Source organism: Micromys minutus (assembly GCF_963924665.1).
Source record: "Micromys minutus genome assembly, chromosome: 8".
Lineage (NCBI taxonomy): Eukaryota > Metazoa > Chordata > Mammalia > Rodentia > Muridae > Micromys > Micromys minutus.
Window position 1 is genome coordinate 9070596 of NC_137977.1, and position 25305 is coordinate 9095900.

The 25305-nt window shown below is 44.6% G+C and overlaps 1 protein-coding gene across 1 annotated transcript; it reads left to right on the forward strand.

Moving 5' to 3' along the window:
• Nucleotides 1–1118: 1118 nt before the first annotated feature.
• Nucleotides 1119–23790, forward strand: MEP1B (meprin A subunit beta; the record flags this gene model as incomplete). Its single annotated transcript, XM_080920519.1, has 16 exons — nt 1119–1181; nt 3551–3569; nt 4271–4321; nt 4957–4997; nt 6951–7029; nt 10047–10164; nt 11545–11723; nt 14306–14524; nt 15080–15232; nt 16810–17025; nt 17970–18413; nt 20162–20341; nt 21434–21566; nt 22497–22695; nt 23007–23112; nt 23660–23790. The coding sequence occupies 16 exons, from the start codon at nt 1119–1121 to the stop codon at nt 23788–23790; spliced, it is 2331 nt and encodes a 776-aa protein (XP_080776645.1).
• Nucleotides 23791–25305: the final 1515 nt, after the last annotated feature.

The window sequence follows — 25305 nt, forward strand, 5'->3', positions numbered from 1 at the left end:
ATGTCTAACTTTATCTTCCTTTACTTCTAAAAGAAGGTTTGTTTGTTTGTATTTGACTGCCTGCCTGTATATATGGCCACGTATCACATGTGTACCTGGTGCCTGCAGAGGCCAGAAGAGGGCGTCAGAGTCTCTGGAACTGGAATCACAGACAACTGTGATCTGCTGTGTGGGTGTTAAGGTTGGCACCTGAGTCCTTTAAAGAGGGGCCACTGCTCTTGAGGCTATGCCTTCTTTCCAGCCTCCCCTCTTTATTTTTCTTTAAGAGTCATTATCATTTCCAGGGAGGTGGTAGAAACTTCACCGCAGCCAATGAGGGGCAAGCTCTTCTTGTGTATGTGTTATTGGGGATCAACTCAGGCCTTGTAAATGTGAGGTAAGGACTCTGCTGCCGAAGTATATTTTCAACACCAAATAATGATTCTGTGCCCAAGTTTAAAGTCTAGAGGTGTTGGCAGGGCCACATATGATCTCGGATGCTGTTTATCCTCAGGCCTCTTTGGAAAATTATTCCTCCAGTTATCCTTATAGGTAGCCTTTCTTGGAAATATCCCTATTTCTATGTATGTGGTGACCCTGCTGGGTGGGTTCATTCTCTGACATGTATGTATTGCTTTTGGCCTTACACGAGTTATTCTCCTCCTCCCTAATACCATCTTGATTCTGTATTGTAGCTCCTCATGGCCCTAGCGAGGAATCAGGCGATTTGATTCCGGATTTAATAAACTATCATTACAGTCTCAGCAATACAATGAGAGGTTGGTTCACACACACTGTGTGTGTGTGTGTGTGTGTGTGTGTGTGTGTGTGTACACGTTCATATGTATGTTTCTTTTTGCTGAAGTGGTGTTAGTAATGTTGGGAAGTGATATGTATACATCAGAGGATATGTCTTAGTGGCAAGTTTTAGCTGTTCAATGTTGGCACAGTAAGGGGGGGAGGGGGTGTGTCAGCCCTGGACTTTACCTCCTTGACTGGAAGTTACTACAGCAGCAAGATGACTTGAGAGATCGATCATTAACATTAAGATCAAAGGCCGGAAGTCATGATGCTTTGCTTTTAAAAGTCAGCTCTGCCATGACTGCCACAGCTTGTGACTTTCATCTGGAAGCCACAGCATGGATGCCTGGCATCGGCCTTGGTTTCTGATTTTTGCCACATTTCTCCTGGTTTCCGGCTTGGTAAGAAAATTAACAGAAAAATTGGGGGCCTGCCAACATCAATCACTGAGTGGTAACTGTTTGTTCACGTTTTGTATTACATAATTCAGAATGTTGCTCTTGGGTGAGCATCTCTTCCTGGAAGGTAGGAGCTGGTAGAATGTTGATTATAAGAGGTCACTCTGCCAGAGATGTCTAGAGATTGTGACAGAAATTTATATTTTTCTTTCTGCTTCACTGTTGTGTGACAGGCTTTCTTTGGTAAGACAGCGAACAAAAGGTTTGAAAGTTTTATTGCTGACTGACCTACCGTTGCTTCTTGAGTAACTGGACACAGTGAAGACCAATCAACCTCAGAGGCAATGCCCATGCTGACCAAGTTTACCAACATGGACTGTCTCTTCTGCATCTTTGCCAGTTCACACGAATCCTCCATCCGTGTTTGGTAGTTTGTACCCTAAGCTAACTCAAGATCTTCTATTAAATATCTAACGGCGGAGGAAACCCTTTAGCTGGAACTTAAAATACATCATATTGAGCTGATGGCGTACAGATAAATAGAGATTGTAGATGTGAAGTAGCTTCCGCTTCACACATGTTTAACTGGGGTTCAGAGCAGCTACTTGCAAATCTCTTTCTGCAAGGGTCGGGTCATCTGTGAAAGTGTGCTGTGGGGTTACCAGATCAGAAAACTAGGATGCTGGTTGTCTAGGCAATGGTAGCCATCTGACCAGTTAGTCCACCTGCACCTCTCGTTCAACTGTTCAGTCTTCTGTATCTCCGCTGTTCCGCTGTTAGCTTTCTCTTTGTTTTAATGCCACTTTTTTTCTTCACAGTAGCACATTTTTATAGCATGCTTTGGTGTGGTGTCATATAACTCATGATACCCATCCAAATCAGGTGGTGACCTCGTCACACAGATCATTTACCAATTCAGGTCCATGAAGTAAATTGCCTTAAATTTAGAGAACTCAGGCAGAGCTCACACGGATTGTCTACCGGGTCTGCTGACTTCTCCCTAGATTACACTGATTAGGAAACTCCCCAGAGAGCCTGGGGGAGGATTGCCTTCTGTAAAGTACTTGCCGTCTCAGACATGAGAACTCCGGTTTGATTTCCAGAACACATAAGAGAAGCCACGTATGACGGCATGTGATTGCAATGCCAGTCACGGGGAGGCAGAGATTCGGGGCTCCGTGAGGCCGGCTCAGCTAGCCTAGTCTTACTGGCAAGCCCTGGGACCCAGTGAGAGACTTTAAGAATGACACTGCCATTCTTGACTTCTGAAGCAACTGCACACATATATGCCCCCGTGTATACCCCTACCCCCAAAATACATTTCCAATGTTGACTCTATTTTTCCCCTCAATGGGCATGCAGCTCAGTAATTTGTTTACAGTCTACTGTCTAAAAATATGTGTATTGTAGACAGGTGGTAGTGGCTCTGCCTTTAGTCCAGCACTTGGGAGTCAGAGGCAGGCAGATCTATAGGGCAGCTAGAGATACACAGAAAGAGCTGGTCTCAAAGCCAAAACGACAAGAGGTGACGGTGTTTTAAAAAACCTCACAAAATCGACTCGTTTGGTGCTTTGCTTAGGTATTTGGTGTTTTCAGATGTAGAGGCCTGGTTGAGGCACGGTGGCAGACATGATGATAGTGAGGGTTGGGGAAAGTTCCTGCCGTTAGTTGGGAATAAGGCTGTAGTTTTTCCCGAGTATTGCACAAGTCTTATAGGAGATCATGTGGGAAGTGTTTTCAGTAGGGCTGAGTTGTTTGTGTTGCCTTCTTTTCGAATTTTGAAGCTGATTATTTTGTCTCTTTCTTTAAATGCATTTAACAGGAAGCTTCAGTTTCTATATGACAGAAGGATAATCCATCCAGTCAACATGTTACATGAACTCCAGCTCATGTGTCTGGGATGTGTGGAAGAAAGTGTTACAGTTTATTAATAAAAAGAGCTGTCTGAGTATAACTGGGAACCATTCCGGTTCATGTTTGTCACCCCAGCCCTTGGGAGGCTGAAGGAGGAGGGTTGTAGCAGGTTCAAGGTTAGCCCAGACTGCAAAGTGAGCTCCAGCTTGAACCACAGAGACCCAGTACTAAAATACAAAGCTGGGGCCACCGAGATGGCTCAGCAGGTGACTCAGCACTGCCCATTGAGCTTCATGATCAGAGTTCAGTCCCAGGACTCACATAGTACAGAGATAGAAGGGACTACTGCAAGTTTCCCTTTGTCCACCACGGACAGACACCGCGTGAATGAATGAATGAATAAATAAATAAACAAACTTGAAATATGATTGTCAAAGGGATCCAAGTTAGAGCCAAAAATGTCACTTATACCATGAGTCCTGTAATAATACCTTTTTTCCCTGGTGTTTGTTTCCCAGCCAGCTCCAGAAAAGTTTGGTAAGTCTATTTCGAGTTTTGCTCTAAACGGCGCAAGAAATTACATGCTGAATCAGACGAGCAAATGCCGTAAAGGCGTGCTTCCGCCTAGTGGAGGGCGTGGCGGCAGATGCAAACCCAAGCAACAGTGTGACGGACTTTGATCAAACACTGTTTTTTTTTTTTTTTTTTTTTTAATGATTTATTTATCTTTACTTATTTCTGTATGCGGGTGCCGGGTCCTCTGGACAGGGGATCTGCCATGTGGGTGCTTCTAAACTCTGGTCTTCTGGACGAGCACCAGTGATCTTAACCGCCAAGCCATCGCTCCAGCACCAACACTGGCTGCTCAGGACCCATCTGCCCACCAGAAGAATACAAGTCCAAGAAAGGCTTTCTGGGTGGGACAGTTTTGGACTTTCATTTTTCTAGTTACTCCCACCTTCCAAGCTATGTTTACTGACATGCAGAGGGAGCAATGTCTTCTTCCTAAAGTCATCTGATCCTCAAGGGAGGGGAGAGGACAGAGCACACACTCAAAAGTCCACTGTGCGGTCCCCAATCTGGCTCACAGGAGGGTCAATCAAGTAGAGTCCCCATCATTAATTAATGCAAGGCAAATGAGAATCCGAGACAAAACCTTCCTTCCTTCTGATTGTGTGATTAATGAGATTCTTTTTCTTGTCACGAGCATAATGTTCAATATGTTTTTGTTATTTCAGTCAAAGACATAGATGGGGGAATTGATCAAGACATATTTGATATCAATGAAGGTTTGTGGCTCTTTGTTTTTCTATACTTTAAATATTTTTAATGTGTGTGTGTGTGTGTGTGTGTGTGTGTGTGTGTGTGTGTAAAACTGTGGGAGTGGGTTCTTTTTCCTCATCATATGGGTTCGCAGGGATCAGACTCAGGTTGTCAAGGCTTGGTGGCAGGCACCTTTTCCTGGCTGAGCTATCTTTCAGGGTCCCCTTTAACTTTCTTATTATCATGTTTTACTTTTATATGACGGTGGCATTCATTACGGCATTTTCATGCATGTAGATAACGTGTTTGACAGTATCCACCCATTGCCCTCTCCGTCCCTCCAGTCTCCCAGACTTCTGTCAGGCTCCATCCTCTGTCACTGCCTCTCATCTCTGCTTCCATGCTCTGTTCGCTTTCCTCTTGAGAGAGTCTTCAGGGTTACTTACAAAGGCTGGGTGAGGGGTCGTTCACAAGAGCGCACTGCTTAGCAGTGGCTACAGCTCTGAAGACAGTGCTGGTCCCACCCCCAAGAAACCATTAAACTTCGTACAAATCCTTAGGGCTGAGGTCTTGTGAGCCCCTCTTAGGAATTTTAAAAATGCCTATTGTGTGGTACAGGAAGCCAATGTAGTAACACGGCTTATCTCATTTCTTCTCTTAGAGTTAGGACTGGACCTTTTTGAGGGAGACATCAGACTCCAGGTGAGTTGCAATGGAACTTGCTCGCTCAGCCTGAGGACTGAGGAGGATGGGTGAGGGCGGCTGGCTGAGGCGCTCTGTCAGAAGGTACAGCAGCCTGGTGGCCCCGATTCGGAGTGCACGCTGCCCTGGAAGGACACATGTATAGCTACGACTTTATCCTCTAGTGCTTGAGTGTCTGTGTGGTGAAATCTGAATCTCTTGACGTGTGTGCTGCTTTGAGTGAATTTATTATTGCAGCAAATAAGGAGAATTTTCATTTAAAAACAGCTTCACTGATTTCGTCTAGTTGAAGTAAAATAAAGCTGAATTTGTAAATATATCCAATGACTTAGACTTTTATCAATAATTATTAATGATAACAATAATTATTATGACAATATATTGTATAGTATATTTGATATTATATTGACTACATTATGTATTGAATACATTTTATAATATAAAATATATATTATATATAAGATATATAAAGGGTTGTCCCAAACCGTTTCTTTGAGTGTTGATTGTGATCTGGCCATCATGACACACAGAAAAACACATGTGCAGGTGTATACGTAGATTAAGAGGACTTAAAAGTTCAGTGTCTTGTTGGACATGGTATCCTGTCACATGCCTTTAGTCCCAGCCCTTGGGAGGCAGAGGCAGATGGATCTCTGAGTTTGAGGCCAGCCTGGTCTACATGCTGAGTTCCAGGCCATCCAGGGCTACAAAGAGACACCCTGTCTCAGAAAACAGAACAACCCAACCAACCAAACAAGAGTTTAGTGTCTTAAGCACTTTTTAAAAAGAAAAGCAAGCTATTTTTTTTGTTGTTTTCCAGATTTTTTAAACTTTAGGAACTGACTCTTTTTTTGTAGGTGATGGGAATTAGTGATGCTTAATAATGCATTTATAATTGTTATGTTGTAGGAGTTTGTGTAAACTTAAAAAATAGACAAATTAACAAGATCACTCATAGTTTAAAACACACACTGTCTTGGACATAGACCTCATCCAGTAGAGCTTTCTGCTCTCCAAACGTCTACTATTTCCCCCAACACACTCTGTGATCCCTGCCTTGTCCTCTACACATCGGAGGCTCACCTCTAAATCTTCTTGAAGAGAGAGAGCTGTGACCCGCACCTGATGCTCAGACCTGTAATCCCGCTGCTCCGGTGGCCAAGGCAGGAGAACCACAGGTTCAAAGCTGGCTGGGGTTACACAGTAAGACCTAAACTCAAGTTAAAATGTCAAAGAGAAGCTGGGGATATGGTGGGATACTGAGGCTCTTGCTTGGATTTGTTTCCAACTGTATAAAAAAGAAGGAGAAGAGGAAAGGGAAGGGAAGGAGAGTGAAGAGCAGGGAGAGAAAAGAGAAGGAAGGTAAGAGAAAAAGAAAGTTTATGAGTACTACATGCATGCTGTGTGTGTGAGAGAGCCTGCATGCGTTTATATGTACCACACGCATGTTGTGTGTGTGGGAGCCTGAATAAGTTTATTTATAACACATGCATGTACGTGTGTGTGTGCCTACACGAGTTTATGTGTGTGAGCTTGCAGGAGTTTATGTGTACCATATGCATGCTGTGTGCATGTGTGTGCCTACATGAAGTTATGCATGCTGTGTATGTATTGCAGTTGTGAGCTGCTGATATGGGGGGGTGGGAACTGGACTTAGATCCTGTTCAAAAGCAGCAAGCAGTCTTAACTGTGGAGGTGTTGACAGCCCATTCTTATGTGGTTTTAATATCTAAACATCTACTAGTCCTTAGAGTGCATTTTCCAACCATCTTTTTTTTTTTTTTTGAGTACCATTTCTTCTTTAACTGTATGTTAATTACAGTAATTAGTTATTCCCATCTGTAAATTTTATTAAATAATGGTAGAAATTTAGACATGTGCACCATTGGTTTGACTTATTGATTAACTTTGTCTAGTTTATTAACTGATTCATTTCACACTTATTTTTGACAGGCACATGAGAGGAATTCCATCATTGGAGACAACTACAGATGGCCACATACCATTCCATATGTCCTAGAAGACAGCTTGGGTTAGTACACACGTTGGAGTTTCCACAGCTACCTTGGTCCTGAGATGGCAGTAACAGCATTTACCCCAATGGCCACGTGTGGTGTTAAGGCTTCTCACTGTTGCTGTTGTTCCTCTGTATGACCATACACACTTACTTTAGCAAATAGGCAAAATGCAAAATTAAAAGATCTTAAACATTTCTCACTGAATATATGTCAGTTTTGACATATATTCAAAATCAATTCAGTCAACTTTGATGGAGAACTTACTTTGTGTTGAACGTTAAGGGCATAAAGATTAGAGGAGCATTCTTGGTTTTAACAAGGTTTGCTCTAGATTTTATTGCTATTTTAATTCATATTTACCTCCCTCTCTGTCCTTTATCCCTCCCTCTTCCCCCCACCCCTCTGTGTGTGTGTATGTGTGTGTGTGTGTGTGTGTGTGTGTGCATATCTGTGTATATATGTGTTTGTGTATGTGGTCTCTCTCCTCCGTATGTGAGTGCATGTATATGAGTGTGTGTGAGTATATATGTAACTGTATATGTATATGTATATGATGTATATGAATATGTATATGTATATGTATATATGTATGCATATCTGTGTTTGTGTACGTGGTCTCTCTCCTCTGTGTGTGAGTGTATATGTATATATATGTGTGTGTGTGTGTGTGTGTGTGTGTGATATATGCACATGTACTCAGAGAAGAGGATGCATCCCCTGGAGCTAGAGTTACAGTCAGTGTCTGCCACCTGACATGGCACAGGGAACCCAAGTTTGGTCTCTAGAAGAGCAGTGCATACTCCTAACCACTAAGCCATCGCTCCTTGACTGATACTTGTTTTAAAGCACCATCTCCCCATGTTTAAGCATGTATTTATTTCTTGCAGAGCTGACGATAGAATCGAGGGCTTGGGGCATTTTAGATTTTAGGCAGATGGAACAGCACTGATCACTCCCAGACTGAAAAGAATTTTTGAAAAGATTAATTTTTATTGCTTTTAGTTATGAATGTGTGCATGTGTAGAGAGTGAATAACGCATGTGCAATGCCTGCAGAGGCCAGAAGAGACGCTGAACCCCCCGGATCTGTTCTGAGTCATTGACGTAGGTCCCAGGAGCTAAATTCCAGTCCTCTAGAAGAGCTGCACAGGAGCCACCTCTAGTCCCAGTAAGGGATGAATATGGGTAAAGGCCACAAAATAACCATTTATAGAAAATGGCAGCTTGCCAGGATTTTATTTTGCCAAGTCCAGATGTTAACAAGAGTTCACTATCTTTTTTTTTTTCTGGAAATAAATAATTGTTTTTTAGATGTACTTCTTTTATGTGAGTACACTGCAGCTGTCTTCAGACACACCAGAAGAGAGCTAGTGGTCCCATTGCAGGTGGATGTGAGCCACCATGTGGTTGCTGGGAATTGAACTCAGGACCTCTGGAAGAACAACCAGTGCTTTTAACCTCTGAGCCATATCTCCAGCCCCAAGTTATTCTTAATTTAATATTACATTATTAAAATGGCAGAAGAGGGTTGGGGAGATGGCAAGCGCGAGGATGGGAATTCAGACCCTCAGAACCCATGTAAACGCCGTGTGTGTTGGGGAGCCGACTGTAACTCCATCCTCCTCGGAGATAAGGAAGCCCAGAGCAAGCTGGCTGTGGGAAAGCCCTGAGTTTGCTTGAGAGGCCTTCTATTAATGACTAAGGTGGGAGGGCAATGGAGGGTGAGTTCTGACATCACACCCCTGTGCCCTCACAAACCACACATACACATGTGCATGTACACCACAGGTGCTTGCACACACAGGTACATGCACACACAGGTACATGCCCACACATGTGAACTCCCCCCCACATGCACACACACACAGAAAGAGGTGGGGGAAATAAAAAGAATCTAACAACAACTAAGAACGTTCTGTAGAGAAGGAATTTGTCATGAGCTAGGAAGAGGGGAGTACATCTGTCACTCTGGTAGTCCTCCAGAAGAAAAGGCAGGGTGACCCTGAGCCTGGGGCCTGACAAGCCTATGTAGGAGAGGGAGAGAGGAAGAGGGAGAGAATGGGGGGGGGGAGACAGAGAACAAAAAGCAGCTCACCGGTAGGGAGCTCCTCCTTCACTCTGTGGATTGGGGGAAGCAAAGCTTACCTCTGACAAACATCATTCTGGAAGATACCTCTGGGGGAAATATAAAAACAATGTCTTCTTAAGAGCCAAGCCTTTCCTGGCTTGGGCACGTAGCTCACGTTGGAGAGTGCTCACCTGGCATGAGTGTAGCCTTTGCGCATCACACGCATCACAGTGCTTCCCAGACACGGCTCTTAGTGAGTGAGCAAGAAGAAGGCACCGACTGAGCGGATGCAGCCCAGCCTTGGGGAACAATCATTAGAAAGCATGGTAGCTTAGGAACTCAGCATGGGTCCTTCCGGTCCCACAAAGAGACTCTTCCATCACTGTAACCATGGTGATGTAGTTTTTTTCTGTTTCTTTCTCTCTGTGTGCTGCACTTCTTATGTTTCTTTTAAACCACATTATTCCTGTATGGTGTGTATGCCCACGTGTCGCACTGTGTGTGTGGGAGTCAGAGGCCCTCTCCACCATGTGGGTCCCCGGAGTTGTATCACTGTTTGCTGAGATCCTCGGATGCTCGTGCCCGGGGTTACTCACATGACCCAGGTCAAGCTTTCTACAAATGACCCACACTTAGCCAGAACCTGAGCTAGTGAAGTCGGGAGGTAAACAAACGGACGGTTTAACTTGGTAGAAGTCTCTACAGTGCGTGATACTTTCACACATGTTCTGCTTGGTTCTCAGAGCGGTTCAACACCGGACAGATATTCTCTCCAAGCTTTACTAACAGGACCTGTTTCTATCCTGCTCGGATGTAGTCATGTGGTGATCATGGCATCCTAGTCTTATTTTAAGGACATCTAAGGCTGCTTTGGAAAACAAAAAAAAACAAAAAAAAAAAAAAATTTTTTTTTTTTTAAATAAAAGAAACAGAGATCTCACAGCACACCTTTGTCTTCTGTCAGAGATGAATGCTAAAGGAGTTATCCTCAATGCGTTCGAGCGCTATCGCCTTAAAACGTGCATTGACTTCAAACCTTGGTCTGGAGAAGCTAACTACATATCAGTGTTCAAGGGCAGTGGGTAAGTCTGCACTTTGGCCTGTGAAGGTTCGGAGAAGACTATTGCTCCTTTGGGCAGCAGTCCAAAGCCTTACTTGACTTTTGGGTGGGGTGACAAATTTCTTTGCTTTTTATGCAGAGTCTGACCTTGAAACCTGGTTTCTCTGGCCATAAAATAATGTTTCACCGTAGTAAATGGCCTAGTAGTACCCCAGGCCCCTGGGGTAGTTTCACAGTACTATAAAAAGGATGGAGTAGGGGGGAGCCATGGAGGAGGAGGGGCAGGAGGAAGAAAGGGGAGAAAGAAAAGAAGGAAGGAAGGGATGGAGGGAGGGTGGGACGGAGGGAGAAAGAGGCAGCCAACCTGGTGAGGGGAGGTGGCTTAGATGCTAAAATTCTTGCTGCATAAACATGAAGACCCTGAGTTCAGATCCCCAGCTCTATGTGGAAAACAGAATAAAACGGTGTGAGACAGCTTTCGTTCTGAGGAGGTAGACAGGCTCCCGGACTTCCCTGGCTAGCCAGCCTAACCCAGTAGCTGAGCTTCAGTCTCTGTGAAAGACCGTTTCAAAAGGTAAGGTGGAAGGTAACGGAGGAAGACATGCGATCTGGCCAGCACAAGCACGAACACCCACACAAACGTGTATACACAGATACACATACACTAAAATAAGAAAATAGAAATGTTTTCATACACACAGCCAGTCTTCCAGGGTCAACGTATAGCAAGCATGAACTGATGTTATTTATTCTATAGCCTTGTGATTTCATCATTTACAAATTAATACTCTTTATTCTCTCTTCAAGTACGATGTCTTGTAGATTGTGTGACTTCATTTTCACTGAGCAAGTCTTTTTACTTGAAAGGTGGTAGTGTCATTGACCTGAAACACAAGGACTCTGAGTAATTGCTATTCCTATCAAACTTTTGTTTGGTAACTAAGGAGGTAACTCAACTGTTGCTCTTGCAGAGCAACCTCACTCTATTCCCAGCATTCACTGGGTGACTCACAACCACCTGCAATTCCAGTTTCAGGGGAACTCGCCTTCTGACTTCTGAAGGCATCCAAACAGATACATGTACACAGAGCTTATCAATAAAATTACACAAAACAAAACGATTTGTGATGAAGGACATACCGATGCCCATTAAGTTCTTCCCCTTAATTAGATGTCACTTCAAACATGGCTGCTTCCTTCTACAAACTAATTTTTACCTTAAAGGTGTATACTAAGGGCACGTTTGCATCCTAGCCAGATTGCTAGGGCAGCCATCTTGCTGGATTTAAATTCCTTTACAGAGTGTGTTTCATTGTTGCCCAGTGTGTCCCCCACTCTAAAGGGAAGGACATATGAGGTAAAGAAGTGAGTGAGGTAGACCTCTGTTCCTGGTCTGCATTAGGTGCTGGTCTTCCGTGGGAAACATTCATGCGGGGAAGCAAGAGTTGTCCATCGGGGCAAACTGTGACCGGATAGCAACAGTTCAACATGAGTTCCTCCACGCCCTGGGATTCTGGCATGAGCAGTCACGTGCTGACCGGGATGATTATGTCACTATAGTTTGGGACAGGATTCAGTCAGGTATGTTTCTCTTACATTCTTAAATACAGGTCAAGTTTCTGAGCAGGTAAGCATCCTTAGCAGTCTGCTAATGGGTGTGTTATTTTGGAGACCAGATATACTTCATCATGTCTAGCAATTCATCTATATTAAGTTGCAATCAGTTGTCCAATAACAGGGAGCCAAGTGGCCTGGTATCTTCTCTAAATACACTCAACTTAATGTTTTATAATGTTTATCTTTGGAGCTCATGATAACTCAAAAAAAATCACATTTTAAATTTACAGTTGTAATTTTATATATTTATGGGTAACAAGGTGATATTTTGTTATGTGCACATTTTTTAATTGAACAACTTTATTTTAAAAAACAAAGATAAATGTACAGATTTTAAAAGATTTTTTGCATAACAGTATATGAATACATTTTTGTCAGTACTTGATTTTTTTTTAAAGGTTTGATAGCATGCCTTAAACTCTTACTAGTTACAATGAGCATAAAGTACATGTAAAACAAGATGTAACCTGGAAATAGGCAGTTTTCTTGGTGTGTAAAGATTAAGCATAATGGTTTTTCTTTCTTTTTTTTTTTTTTTGGCCTTTGTTTTTTCTTTGTTTTTCTTGAACTTCATATAGTCTGTGAGTTGTTTCTGGGGTGTTCAGAGCTTTCTGGGGTTAGTATCCCATTATCAGTGACTGCATACTATGTCTGTTCTTTTGTGACTGGGTTATCTCACTCAGGATGATATTCTCTAGATGCATCCATTTTCTAAAGAATTTCATAACGTCATTTATTCTGATAGCTGAGTAGTACTCCATTGTGTAAATATACCACAATTTTTGTATCCATTCATCTACTGAAGGACATCTGGGTTCTTTCCAGCTTCTGACTATTATAAATAGGGCTGCTATGAACATTGTGGTGCATGTGTCTTTGTTGTATGTTGGAGCTTTTCTGGGGTAAATGCCCAGAAGGGCAATAGCTGGTTCTTCAGGTAGTACTATGTCCAATTTTCTGAGGAATGATATGTGCACATTAATAAAATAATTCTCACAGTTATTGCTTTATTTAAAATAAATCAATCCGCATGCCTGACTCTTACTCAGCATTTTTTTGGTGAGAAGTTATTTTATTGATAAGACACTAGCTTATCTACAGTTTAAAAATACATAACACCCCCTCATGTGTTGAATTCAATAATTAATAAATAAATCCTGTGGTGAGCAGTTTTTCTACCTGCCCCAGTGGTTTACGTTCCCGGATGAAAGGTACACAAAGCTTGTGTACTTTGATATGCCTTCAACAGCTCAATCGCTGGGCCACTCCTAACATCCCTGGGGTTAACCTCCTCTGGCAATAATCTCGAGTTCTTACTTACTAGATTCTACACACCCTCCCTTGGCTGCCCTGGATCCTGTTGGGCAGCCCTCTTGGCTGCACTCTCTCTGCTCCTTTACATGGTGGCCGGGCCTCTTTGTCTGGCACTGTTCCCAGGCATGGCGGCTCTCCTCTCCTCCACACTCCCTTCACAGCGGATCTCCTTCCTCCTCTTCCTCCTCCTCCTCCCCCTCCTCCTCCTCCTCACTCTCTCCCCCCCCCTTCCCCCTCCTTTCTCCCCCTCCTCCCCCTCCTCCTCTTCCTCCCCCTCCTCCTCCTCCTCACTCTCTCCCCCCCTCCTCCCCCTCCTCCTCCTCCTCCCCCTCCTCCTCTTCCTCCCCCTCCTCCTCCTCCTCACTCTCTCCCCTCTCCTCCCCCTTCTCCCCCCTCCTCCCCCCTCCCCCCTCCTCCTCCCACCTATGTCTGTTCTGCCCAGCTATTGGCTGCAGGCATCCTTATTTACCAATCAGAACTAACTGGGGGCAGGTAACCTGTAAGAGTGTACAGACACTCTCTTACATTTTTTTGGGGAACATAATTAGCACTCATATTACAAGCAACTACAATCATGAGCTATAGCCACTGTGATTTAAATGAATTATACAAATATTATAGTAACCTGTCGCTTCTTTCTTTCTTTTCCTTTTTTTTTTTTTTTTTTTTCGTTTTTTGTTTTTTAAGCTAGGGTTTCTCTGCGTAGCCCTGGCTATCCTGGAACTTACTCTGTAGACCAGGCTAGCCTTAAACTCACAGACCTCCTGCCTTTGTCTCCGGAGTGCTGGGATTAAAGGCACGTGCCTTCCCCAACCAGTTTATATCCATATTTCTAATGACTGGTAATGTTATCAGTGTAGGGTCCTATCTTAGCCTACTCCCCAAAGTCCTGCTTCCCACCCCAGAAGTCTGCTGTGAGCACTTTAAGCCTCCCTCAGTGCTGCGTGGTGGTGACTGGATGCTTCCACACTGCTTTGTAGAACCGTCCTATCCATTAGCAGGCGGTAGAGCCTTAAACTTCTGACTGTCCTGAAGTGTAAGTGTGTTTGTTAGTTTGACTGTCTCTACCATAACTGCACGATGTCGGGTTCAGAGACAAGAGCATCTGGAACCCTTGAAACTCAATGGATAACTTGTACAAAGGTCCCTTTGTTACATTCTGTATTTCCCAGTAAACAGCGCACCTTAGTATCATGAGCATAAAGTAATGAAAGTTTTGAAAATATATTCAGGCAAGGAACACAATTTCAACATCTACAACGACAGTGTGTCTGATTCCCTGAATGTCCCGTACGACTACACCTCGGTCATGCACTACAGTAAGACCGCTTTCCAGAATGGAACAGAGTCGACCATCGTCACGAGAATCCCAGACTTCGAGGATGTGATTGGCCAACGAATGGACTTCAGTGACTACGACCTCCTGAAGCTGAACCAGCTGTACAGCTGCAGTATGTGATGGGCGCCCATTCCCTCTGCATTGCTGGAAACGGCAAAGTTGTTCTGTCTGCATTTGGGTTTTCTGAGATTCTGAGAGCTGGATTAAAAGACTAGCACTTGGGTCCCAATCTACCAGACATTCTCAGTGCTTTTCTTCTTACAAAGTTTGCCTCTATAAAACAGCCTGAATCCTTGTAAGAATGCACCCCAGGCAGATTTTTGAGGATCTACTAATTCAAATTCAAATGGTTTTGTTACTCAAACCTCTTTTAAGCCAGAATGAAATGTGCGGGTTTTCCTGTAAATGAGACAAAATAACGTTTTCTGTGGCAAAAAGGTTTGACTAACAGGAGGAATATTGACTCAGGTTTCTACAAATAGATGTGGACTGAGTATTCACACACAGGAGGCTCTGTGGACAGACACATGTCTGTCTGTTGGCAGGCCCTCCCATCAGCCAGATGTTCCCATTCATGTGACGTTCCTTGTAGTTCTGTGATCATTTTTATCATGTAGGTCACCCTGTGTGTGGATGCTCACGTCTCATTCCTTTCTTGCTTTTGTAGCTTCTTCCTTGAGTTTTATGGACTCCTGCAATTTTGAACAGGAAAACATCTGTGGCATGATTCAGAGTTCAGGGGATACTGCTGACTGGCAGCGGGTTTCCCAGGTTCCCAGCGGTCCGGAGAGCGACCACTCCACTCTGGGCCGGTGCAAAGGTAACAGGCTTTATGATCAGTGGCTCCAGCCTTCTTGTCCAGTCCAAAAGACTGGTGATTCATCTCTCATTTCTATCAAAATTATGATCAGTTTTTAAATCATCTATTTTTTATTATTTTAAATTATGTATAATTGCGTGGGGTGGGTATGCCCACGTGAGTGCAGATGCGCTTATCAGACAGAGGCATTCGCTCCTCTGGAGTTATAGGCAATCGTGAGCTGCCTGACATGGGTTCCTGGGATGGAACTCCTGTTCTTTGTAAGAGCAGGAGATGCTCTTGACCCCCGAGCCACCCCTTTTTTGGAGTTACCAATGAAAACACATGCAGTTTCTCCGTGGGCCTTATGGACGTTAAAAGAGCACCTGCTGTTTCCTGCTTTTGTTCACTCAGAATGATTTTCTTTCTGCAAATCAAAGGCTTGGCTCTGTGAGGACTCCAGCAGCTTCTGCACAGAGCAGGACAGGAAGGAGCCTCTCGGAAGGATTGTGATTGGAGGGGCTGAGTTGCCTTTCCTGTCACTTCTCAGACTGTGAGGGAATCTAGTGAGCATTGCTGGGCTGTGAGGTACTCAGTTCTAGACCTGGACATAACTGAGTTGGAGGAACCAAAACATCTACCATGAAGACAGGAAGCTTCAACCTAGGTGCTCGCACTTTCTTTTTTTCTTGGAAGCTAATTTCTGTAGTAAGAGAAAGGATGTTTCACTATGTCTCATTCATGAACTCCCTGAATGGAGAACAGTATTTTACTGCCCAGTACAATGCCATGCTTGGCTTGGTTTTTTGGTTGTTATAACTGATCCAAGACTGGATACTTAATTTGTTTAGATATCACTTCCTCATTGGTCTGAACACTGACACTTGGAAGTTGCTAAGTTATTTTTTTGTTGGGGAAACAAGCTATTTCAAGCCAGATTAAAACATATAAAGGCAGGTTTATTGCCATGAATAGGGTGAAAGAGGAGGGGGAAGAGAGATTGTGGAGAGAGAGAGAGAGAGAGAGAGAGAGAGAGAGAGAGAGACAGAGAGACAGAGAGAGACAGAGAAAGAGAGAGACAGACAGAGGAGACCAAAATGTCTGGATTACATAGGGAGAAGCCTCTGAGATAAGGGCAGCCCAGCCTGGGCTGGAACATTCAGGGTTTGGGTCAGGGTAAGTCAGGTAGGAACTGAGGAATGCTGGGAAAACCTGAAGGCCAGGTCTTTTTTGTTATGTGAAATTTGTACCTCAGCTTCTTATCCTAGGGTCTGAAACCAAACAGAAGTTTAAGATTAGGGTGCCTAGAGTTTGTTTGTCATCTGTTGAGAGCATTTCTGCTACATCCTAGGGCAAGGGTCATCACCTGGTCACAGGAAACCCTACCCATGACCTCATGGTATCCCCATTTCCTCCAAAGGTCCAACTTCTAAACGCTGTCAGCCTATCAGTTTGAAAGTCATTTCAACTGTGTGAACTTTGGGGGCCGAAGCCAGACCACAGCATGGGTGGATGGTGGGAATAAAACACTACGAGAAGACAATGTGCTCAGAGAGAGCGGTCCTTACTTATCTGCTCTACTTGTGTGTTCTGAGCAGACTCTGGCTTCTTCATGCACTTCAACACTAGCACTGGGAACGGGGGGACCACTGCGATGCTGGAGAGCAGAGTGTTCTACCCCAAGAGAGGGTTTCAGTGCTTGGAGTTCTATCTGTACAACAGTGGAAGTGGAAATGACCAAGTAAACGTCTACACCCGGGAGTACACTGCAGGTCACCAGGATGGTGTTTTAATCCTCCGGAGAGGAATAAAAGGTACAGTACCCACATTTCTATTGTCTAGATTCAGGGTGAGGTGTTCTCAGAACTTGATAAGGCAGCTTCTAGCAGAGCAGGGGCTGGTCACACGTGTCTTTCGAATAGAATTTGATCTGTCTTGATAAGGAAGTTAAAATGAGGGTCCTTTATTCAATACTTAGAAAACAGAGCCGGTCTCTGGGACTGTGGACCTGAGTTATCCACAAGTAACGAGAACACACTTTGAACTCTGGGTGACAAGGAGAACATTGATGGTTAAAAGAAACCAAAGTATGGAGTGGATGAAGGAGAGACTGGCCTCAGGGAGGGCCTGGTCTGTCGGTAAAGAAACACTCTTGGTACTTCTCATCTTGTCTCACTGTGACCTAGTTTTACCAAAATGACATTTAAATGGAGAAAGCTCTTTATCCAACTTTGGCTTAAAAAAAAATAAATCCCGTGAAGGCCTTCTACAGTGATATGAAATAAATTCCATAGTGGGAACTATGTCTGTGGGGAGGGGAGACCACATTTTACACTAACCATGTGTCGGAGAGGTTGGACTGTTATCCAGTTCAGAATGCCGGGTAACTGGTAACCAGACACACAGCTCTCAGGAACTGGGTGACTTTCCCTCTGAGAAAGGGTGAGTTATCTGAGGAGCAGGTGTGCAAACATTAAGTATCCCAGGGAACAGCCTAAGCTAAGCAGCACCCTTAAGTCAATGATCTTGGGATAAAGAGGTGAGAAACCTTTCTCCACACCCATGGGAGGGGGGAGGCTCCTTTCTCTCAGAGGAGGAAGGGACAGAGGATGGAGAAGGACTGTAAATTGAATAAATAGATCAGTGAAGAGGACAAAGAAGCAGTGACCCTAGGACTATCATTTGCTTTCGACACTGAGCAGGTCAGAGTGGAGTTCATATTCCTTCACTGCTTCTGAACCGAGGAATCTTTCTGCAGAAGTGCCCATCGGGAGCTGGCAACTCTACTATGTGACACTGCAAGTGACTGAAAAATTTCGAGTGGTGTTTGAAGGAATCGGAGGCCCTGGCGCATCACCGGGTGGTCTGTCTATTGATGACATCAATCTCTCAGAAACAAGATGTCCTCACCATATCTGGCACATTCAGAATGCCACCCAGTTTCTTGGCAGCCAGAACACAGAGGCATACAGTCCTCCATTTTATTCCTCTAAAGGCTATGCTTTTCAGATTTTCATGAATCTAAATTCCGCACCAAACATAGGGCTCTATTTCCATCTGATCTCTGGTGCCAATGATGATCAGTTACAGTGGCCCTGTCCTTGGCAACAAGCCACAATCACACTCTTGGATCAAAATCCTGACATCCGACAGCGCATGTCCAACCAGCGGAGCATAACCACAGACCCAACGATGACCGATGGTTCGTAGCTTATGTTCTTTATGACTAGGAGCATAAGCATTGTTCAAAGGGGGATGGGTGACATGGGAGTGAGAGATTTCACTGTTGGTTACTTGGAGAATATTCAGCCTGAAAGTGAGGGCTTTCAGTTTCAGGGAAAAGATTCACTAGCGGAAGACACAGTCCCCAGGTAGAAAACTGTCAGGAATGTCAGCAAGGTCTGGGACCTTAGGAACTAACCATTCCTGAATTCTAATTATTGATTTAGGAGTGCTGACTTTAGAGGCTGACATGCTTGGATACAAACCCAAGATTTGCTTCTCAGGGTTGTGCTCTTGAAGAAGAAAAAAAACTTTTTTAAAAAATAAATGTAACTTTATGTATATGTATATGTATATGTATATGTAGATGTAGATGTAGATGTAGATGATGTAGATGTAGATGTAGATGATGTAGATGTAGATGTATATGACTAAAGCTGTCTCCAGACATAGTAGAAGAGGGCATCAGATCCAATTACAGATGGTTGTGAGCCACCATGTGGTTGCTGGGAATTGAACTCAGGACCTCTGGAAGAGCAGTCAGTGCTCTTAACCACTGAGTTATTTATCCAACCCCAGGGGGCGGGAACTTCTTGAAGCCCCACTGTTCTTGGCTATTAAACCAAGGCAGGGACAATAATCTCAGAGATTTATTGAGAGATTTAGGAGAGAATAATACAGACGCCTGTTGGGAAGGAGAGTCCCTCTGCTGTTGGGAGTCTTTCACCCATGCTGACATGGTGGTGCCATGACAACCAACTCAGGTTTTAAGGTTCGAGCCTACAGTCAGAATGAGGCGCCTACCGTCAGAATGAGGCAACTACAGTCAGAATGAGGTGCCTACAGTCAGAATGAGGTGCCTACAGTCAGGATGAGGTGCCTACAGTCAGGATGAGGTGCCTACAGTCAGGATGAGGTGCCTACAGTCAGGATGAGGTGCCTACAGTCAGGATGAGGTGCCTACAGTCAGAATGAGGTGCCTACAGTCAGGATGAGGCACTGGGACAATGGCGGCAGCATGGAAGTGGAGAGGAATGGCTCATCAATGCTTCTGACAGGGTTTAGTGACAGTGACAGTATTCCAAGTCTCAGAAAGAACCAACACCCAGAGGAGAAACATGGTCACACTTGGAATTACCATAATCTTTTGTTGCTGGAAACGGAGCAGAGGGGAGAAGAGAGTTATGGGAAGAAGAATGGCACCAAGTGTAGTTTATAAATGACAAGTATGAAGCAAAGTGACACAGGAGAAGTAGCAACTGAATTTGATAGTGAGGAAAAAACACCAGAAGAGCAGAAGGTTTTCATTCTTTTCCAACATGTTCCTCTGGATGACGGTGAGATGCCACTTAGTTCAGTTTCTGAGACGAATTGTTCTTTGATAATATTAAAAACTCTCAGCAACTGCCTGCTTTGACTCAGTTTTAAAAAGGCCCAATTACAATTCAGAGGCTGTTGAGGGTCGATCCCATCAGACAGAAGGGTTTTTGTGAAGGACAATATGCATATGTGTGATGCCCTCCACTTGTCCACTGGGGCGCAGGTTCACTTCCGGGGCGCAGGTTCACTTCCGGGGCACAGGTTCACTTCCGCGGGTGCCTGGGAATTCACCGCAGGTCGAGAGCATCAACCGCCTCCTCACTGTGCTCCGCCAGCTGCTGCTCATTCCTGCAGAAAGGTGTGATGACGCCCAATCCAGCCCTTTCTTTATACACATTGCTTTTTCAGATAATGGAAGCTATTTTTGGGACAGGCCTTCGAAGGTGGGAGCGGTAGCTTTTTTCCCTAACGGAACTCAGTTTAGCAGAGGCAGAGGCTATGGAACCAGTGTCTTCATAACCCGCGAGAGGCTGAAGAGCAGAGAGTTCATAAAAGGAGACGATATTTACATCTTACTGACCGTCGAAGGTACTGATGTGTGAGCTTCATGGCGGTTGTTTGTTTGCTGTGTTCGTTTGGCTTTTGTTTTTAGCTGTGGTGTATAGGCTATAGTAGGAAGTGGGCAAGAGTGGGAATTTTCTTATGTAAATATGATCTTATGTAATCATAATCCTTATGATTAGAAATATGAAACAATTTAATTTGAAATATCAAAAATTCCAGAGTCAAACATTTATATACCATTTTATAGAATAATAGTGAAACTCTTTAGGCTGAAAGTCTCTGGTATCTCACTTCCTTACACAGGAAACACATGACCCTGGGCCCCTCAGAGCTCCACCTGCCAGATAAGCATGGTGCTGGTCACTCCAGCTCTCCCTCTCGGCGTGTGCATGTGCATGTATGCATGTGCGAGTGCAAGCATGAGTGTGTGTATGTGTGCGTGTTCATGTGTGTGTGCATGTGTGTGTATGTGTGCCTGTGTGTATGTGTGCCTGTGTGTGTATGTGTGCCTGTGTGTGTATGTGTGCATGTGTGCATGTGTGTGTATGTGTGCATGTGTATATAAGCCATTGGACAATTCTGCCTGCATTAGACACCACTGTCTCATTTTTAAACAATTTATCTATTTTTATTTTGTAACTGTACATTGGTTGTGACTGCATGTCTATGTGATGGTGTCAGATCCCCTGGAACTGGAGTTGCAGACAGTTGTGAGCTGCCATGTGCTTGCTGGGAATTGAACCTGGGTCCCCTGGAGGAGCAATCAGTGCTCTTTTGTTGCTGAGCCATTTCTCTAGCCCACGTTGAGGCAACGCTAGGCTGGCTGGCTGTCATTATCTGCCTGTCTCTACTTTTTCAGACTGTAAACATATAGCACCTCAGATGGCTTACAAACAAACACACAAACACAAGCCACGGGTCTGGAGTATGCAGTCAAGACCTTAGCTAACAGCCATCTCTCTACCTTTGCTGGGTCCTTATTTGGCTGCCTATAAGTGTTGCTGGACCATGAATCAAGACCACGTGGCCTTTTCACAGGCTTTCACTCTGGAGTATTATCTGTGTCCTATTAATGCAGACTCTGATTCCCACCATACTGTCTCCTTCCCTCTGCAGACATATCTCACCTCAACTCTACATCAGCTGTCCCAGAGCCAGTCCCCACCTCGACTGCCCATAATGCCTGCTCTGAGGTTGACTGTCAAAACGGTGGCATCTGCACTGTCCAAGACGGCAAAGCTGAGTGCAAGTGAGGCTCACGTGGGAGGTTCCTCTGTCTCGCTCTCTCATGAGATTGGCTTTTGTCCTTCTGGGAGTTAGATGCTGATAATTCGAATGTGTGATACTGGTTGAGTGTCCAAGTCAGGCTTCTGTTGCTGCGATGAAACAGCTGTTCATCACTGAAGGAAGTCAGGGCTGGAACTCACAGGGCAGGCACTTTGAGACAGGAGCTGATACAGAGGCCATGGAGGGGTGCTGCTTACTAGCTTGCTGCTTGAGGTTGGCTCAGCCTACTTTCTTATAGAACCCAGGACCACCAGCCCAAGGATGGCACTACCCACAAAGGGCTGGGCAGTCCCCCATCAATCACTAATTAAGAAAATGCCCTACAAGCTTGCCTGCAGCTCAATCTTCTGGAGGCATTTTCTTGATTGAGGTTTCTTTCCTCTCCAATGACTCCAGCCTCTGTCAAGCTGACATCAAACCATCCAGCAGTTACTCTTTGAACTCCGTCAGAACAATGACTTATGAAGAAGTAGTGCACTGTGGTCTAATTGCCTCAATTATATAGCTTATCGCGTTACTTATCTCATTAAACCCTCACAGCAGTCTTGCCCCTTGACTCTGCTGTTCCCCACTTTCTAGTCGAATATGTTGAAGTCCTGAGTCCATAGCCAAGGTGTGGAGCTCAGCGGTGACCCTGGTCCCCTCAGCTGGCTTTCTTCCCACTCCTCCCACTGCTGTTCCAGTATCAGATTAATTCTAATGCGCCCCTCCCCCTTCCCTGCCTCACCTGACGTTAGTCTCATAACTTCAGGTAGTTGTGGGCCTACTAGTTATGTGTGTCGGCGACTATCAGTGGTCTAACATTATTAGGTGACCAGGGCCCTTGGTGATGTTCACAGTTCAATGTCACTTGTAAATGACACCATAAGTGGCATCGCATCTGTTCCTGCAGGTGTCCTTCAGGAGAAGACTGGTGGTACATGGGCAAAAGGTGCGAGAAGAGAGGGTCCACCCGAGACACTGTTGTCATTGCTGTCTCTTCCACGGTCACTGTGTTTGCTGTGATGCTGATCATCACTCTTGTCAGCGTCTACTGCACCCGGAGGAAGTATAGGAAGAAAGCAAGTACAGCAGCCACACATCTAGAAAACGTAAGTCAAGTTAGTGCGAATGTCCGAGACCTCGGAACTGAGTGACAGTTGTGAGCTGCCTCGTGGGTGCTGGGTATTGATCCCGGGTCCTCTGGAAGAGCAGCCCGTGCTCCTAACTGCTGAGACACCTCTCCAGCCCTTTGAGCCCAGCACTTGGAAGGCAGCACACAGCAGTAGCGTAGGTAGTACAAAGCAATTACACAGCAGCTTACACAGCAGCGCCATATAGAGATCCTGCCTCGACAAAAACAAAAACGACAAATAAATGAAATGTATACAGGTTGCTTTTGAAAACCTTTTCCTCAGCTTAGTACAATGATAGCGCAGCCAGCGCGGGACTCTGCTGTCCTGCCATGGGCCGGGTCCCCACAGTTGGGAAGGATGCATCAGACACAAGAGCAGGATGGGCAGAGAATGGTGAGGGGGGAGGGCCAGCAATGTGCGTGCATGGGACTGTCAAGAGCCCTTCCCTGGGCAGTGTGGGAGAGATCGCAAGGGCTCTAACTGAGTCAGTACATATTAGAAGTAATGAAAGAAACATGAGGAAAACAGAGTCGAGCCTAAGTCAATAGAGGGGAACACGACCATCATAGCGGGGACATGGCAGGGATATGAATGGATAGACACACCATCATGATGTCTCAATGACACCCCAAGTCATTAAATATATTGTCTGGTGTGAGAAGTCTACTACATTTTCCTTCATCTTTGCATTTCTTCAGTGTGTTCATCGAGAATGGATCTTGCAGATCCAGTGTAGATATTGAACTGGGATGCTCACCCTTCTGAGCCCTCACCAAGTTTTGTATCTTAGAAACTCAGAAGGGCTGGGACACCTCCCTAGGACAGAGCCAGTGCTGCGCGTCAGCTGGGAGGGATGCCAGGATCTGTGTTGGGGACTGTTACATTGTGACCTATCTTTATATTTAGGAATTATGTCATCGATTGTCCTTTTTCCTTTCAGCAACATGCGTTTTGAATATTAACTCACGCCAGCAGGTGAAACAGGAAACCTTCCGGTCGGAGAAGAACATTTTGCCCAAGCTGTGTGACATTCACAGCATCCCAAACCAGATCATCTCTGTAAATATCTGAATGCATAATAAATCATTATTTTGGTAAAAGTCAAATTAGTGATCTCTCTCCCTCCCCTGTTTCTCTCCACAGTTCAGGACTTTGTAGTCTACGTGCATAAAGCCATCAGTGAAAGAGAGAGAAACAGAGACAGCTTTCCAAATGGTCATTCCATCCACTTAGGAACAAAATACTAGACCTCACAGAAATTACCCAGAATCACCACAGAAAACATACTGTGGGAGGAAGCCTGGGCTAGAATCTCAGCTCTTTCAGTTTGTCCTGTCCCAAGATAGAAAAGGACAATGGGATGCCCTTCCGAGATACACTCACATGGTCTTCCAAACTGTTTCCTTTCTTAATTTCTCCTGTGGTCTTTGGGGCACTTGAGCTACATTAATGTAAAAACGAAACTGTGGGGAAGAGGAATCTTAGGAGCTTTGACATTTTTCAACATTACCAAGGATCCCCAAAGAACTTTTGTTTACAAGTGTTCTGCTGGATAATATGGCCATTTAGAGGAACTCATAATGAGACTATTTTAAACTATGATTGATTTTGTTAATTATTAAGAAAGACAAAGGCTGGAGAGATGGCTCGGTGGTTGACCACTTGCTGTTCTGTTCAAGAGGACTTGAGTTAGGTCCCCAGCACCCACATTTGGAGGCATACATCCTGCAACTTCAATGCTAGGAGATCTGATGACTCTTCTGGACTTCATGGGTATCTATATACATAGAACAGACACACAGACAAAAAACACACACACACACACACACACACACACACATACACACACACACACACAAACCCACACAAAATGTTGAAGGAGAAGAAGGAGGAAGGAGGAGGAGGAAGAGGGAGGAGGAGGAAGAAGTTGTTGTTGTTGTTGTCACTGTTATAGGGCCAGGTGTGGTGGTGTACACCTTTAATATCAGCAGAGGCAGAAGCAGGCAGATTTCTGTGAGTTCAAGGCCAGTCTGGTCTACATAGTGGGGCATGCTTGCCTAATATATATGTGAGACTCCTAGTTCAAGCCTTAGCACTATGAAAAAATGAGCTCATTGTAAGTTAAGACAATGTTTTTTTAGCAAACAAGTACACCTACATGATGTCAGTTTTCATTTCCTTTGGAAATCTCTAAGGTCTAGTTTAATAGAAGACAGCTGATTTCTTTCCTGCATCTCTACAAGTAGCCCACTGGGGTATGCTGTCTTGTAGAAGGACCTGCAGGACTATGCTTGCAGAAATGTGGTTCAAGGGGGGCTCTGTTTATAATCTGTATACTTCACATGCATTTTCTCCCCCTCTCTTTCCTCTCTTCCCCTCTCCCCTCCCGTCCCCTTCTTTCCTTTCCCCTCCTCCTCCTGTCCTTTGCTTCTCTTCCCTTTCCCTCTTTTCTTCTTTCTTCTTTGCCAGCCTGCATGCTGCCTGCCTCCTTCCTTCCTTTCCTCCTTCCTTTCCTCCTTCCTTTCTTCCTTCTTTCCTTCCTCCTCTTCCTTCTCTCCTTCCTTTCTCCCTTCCTCCCGTTTCTTC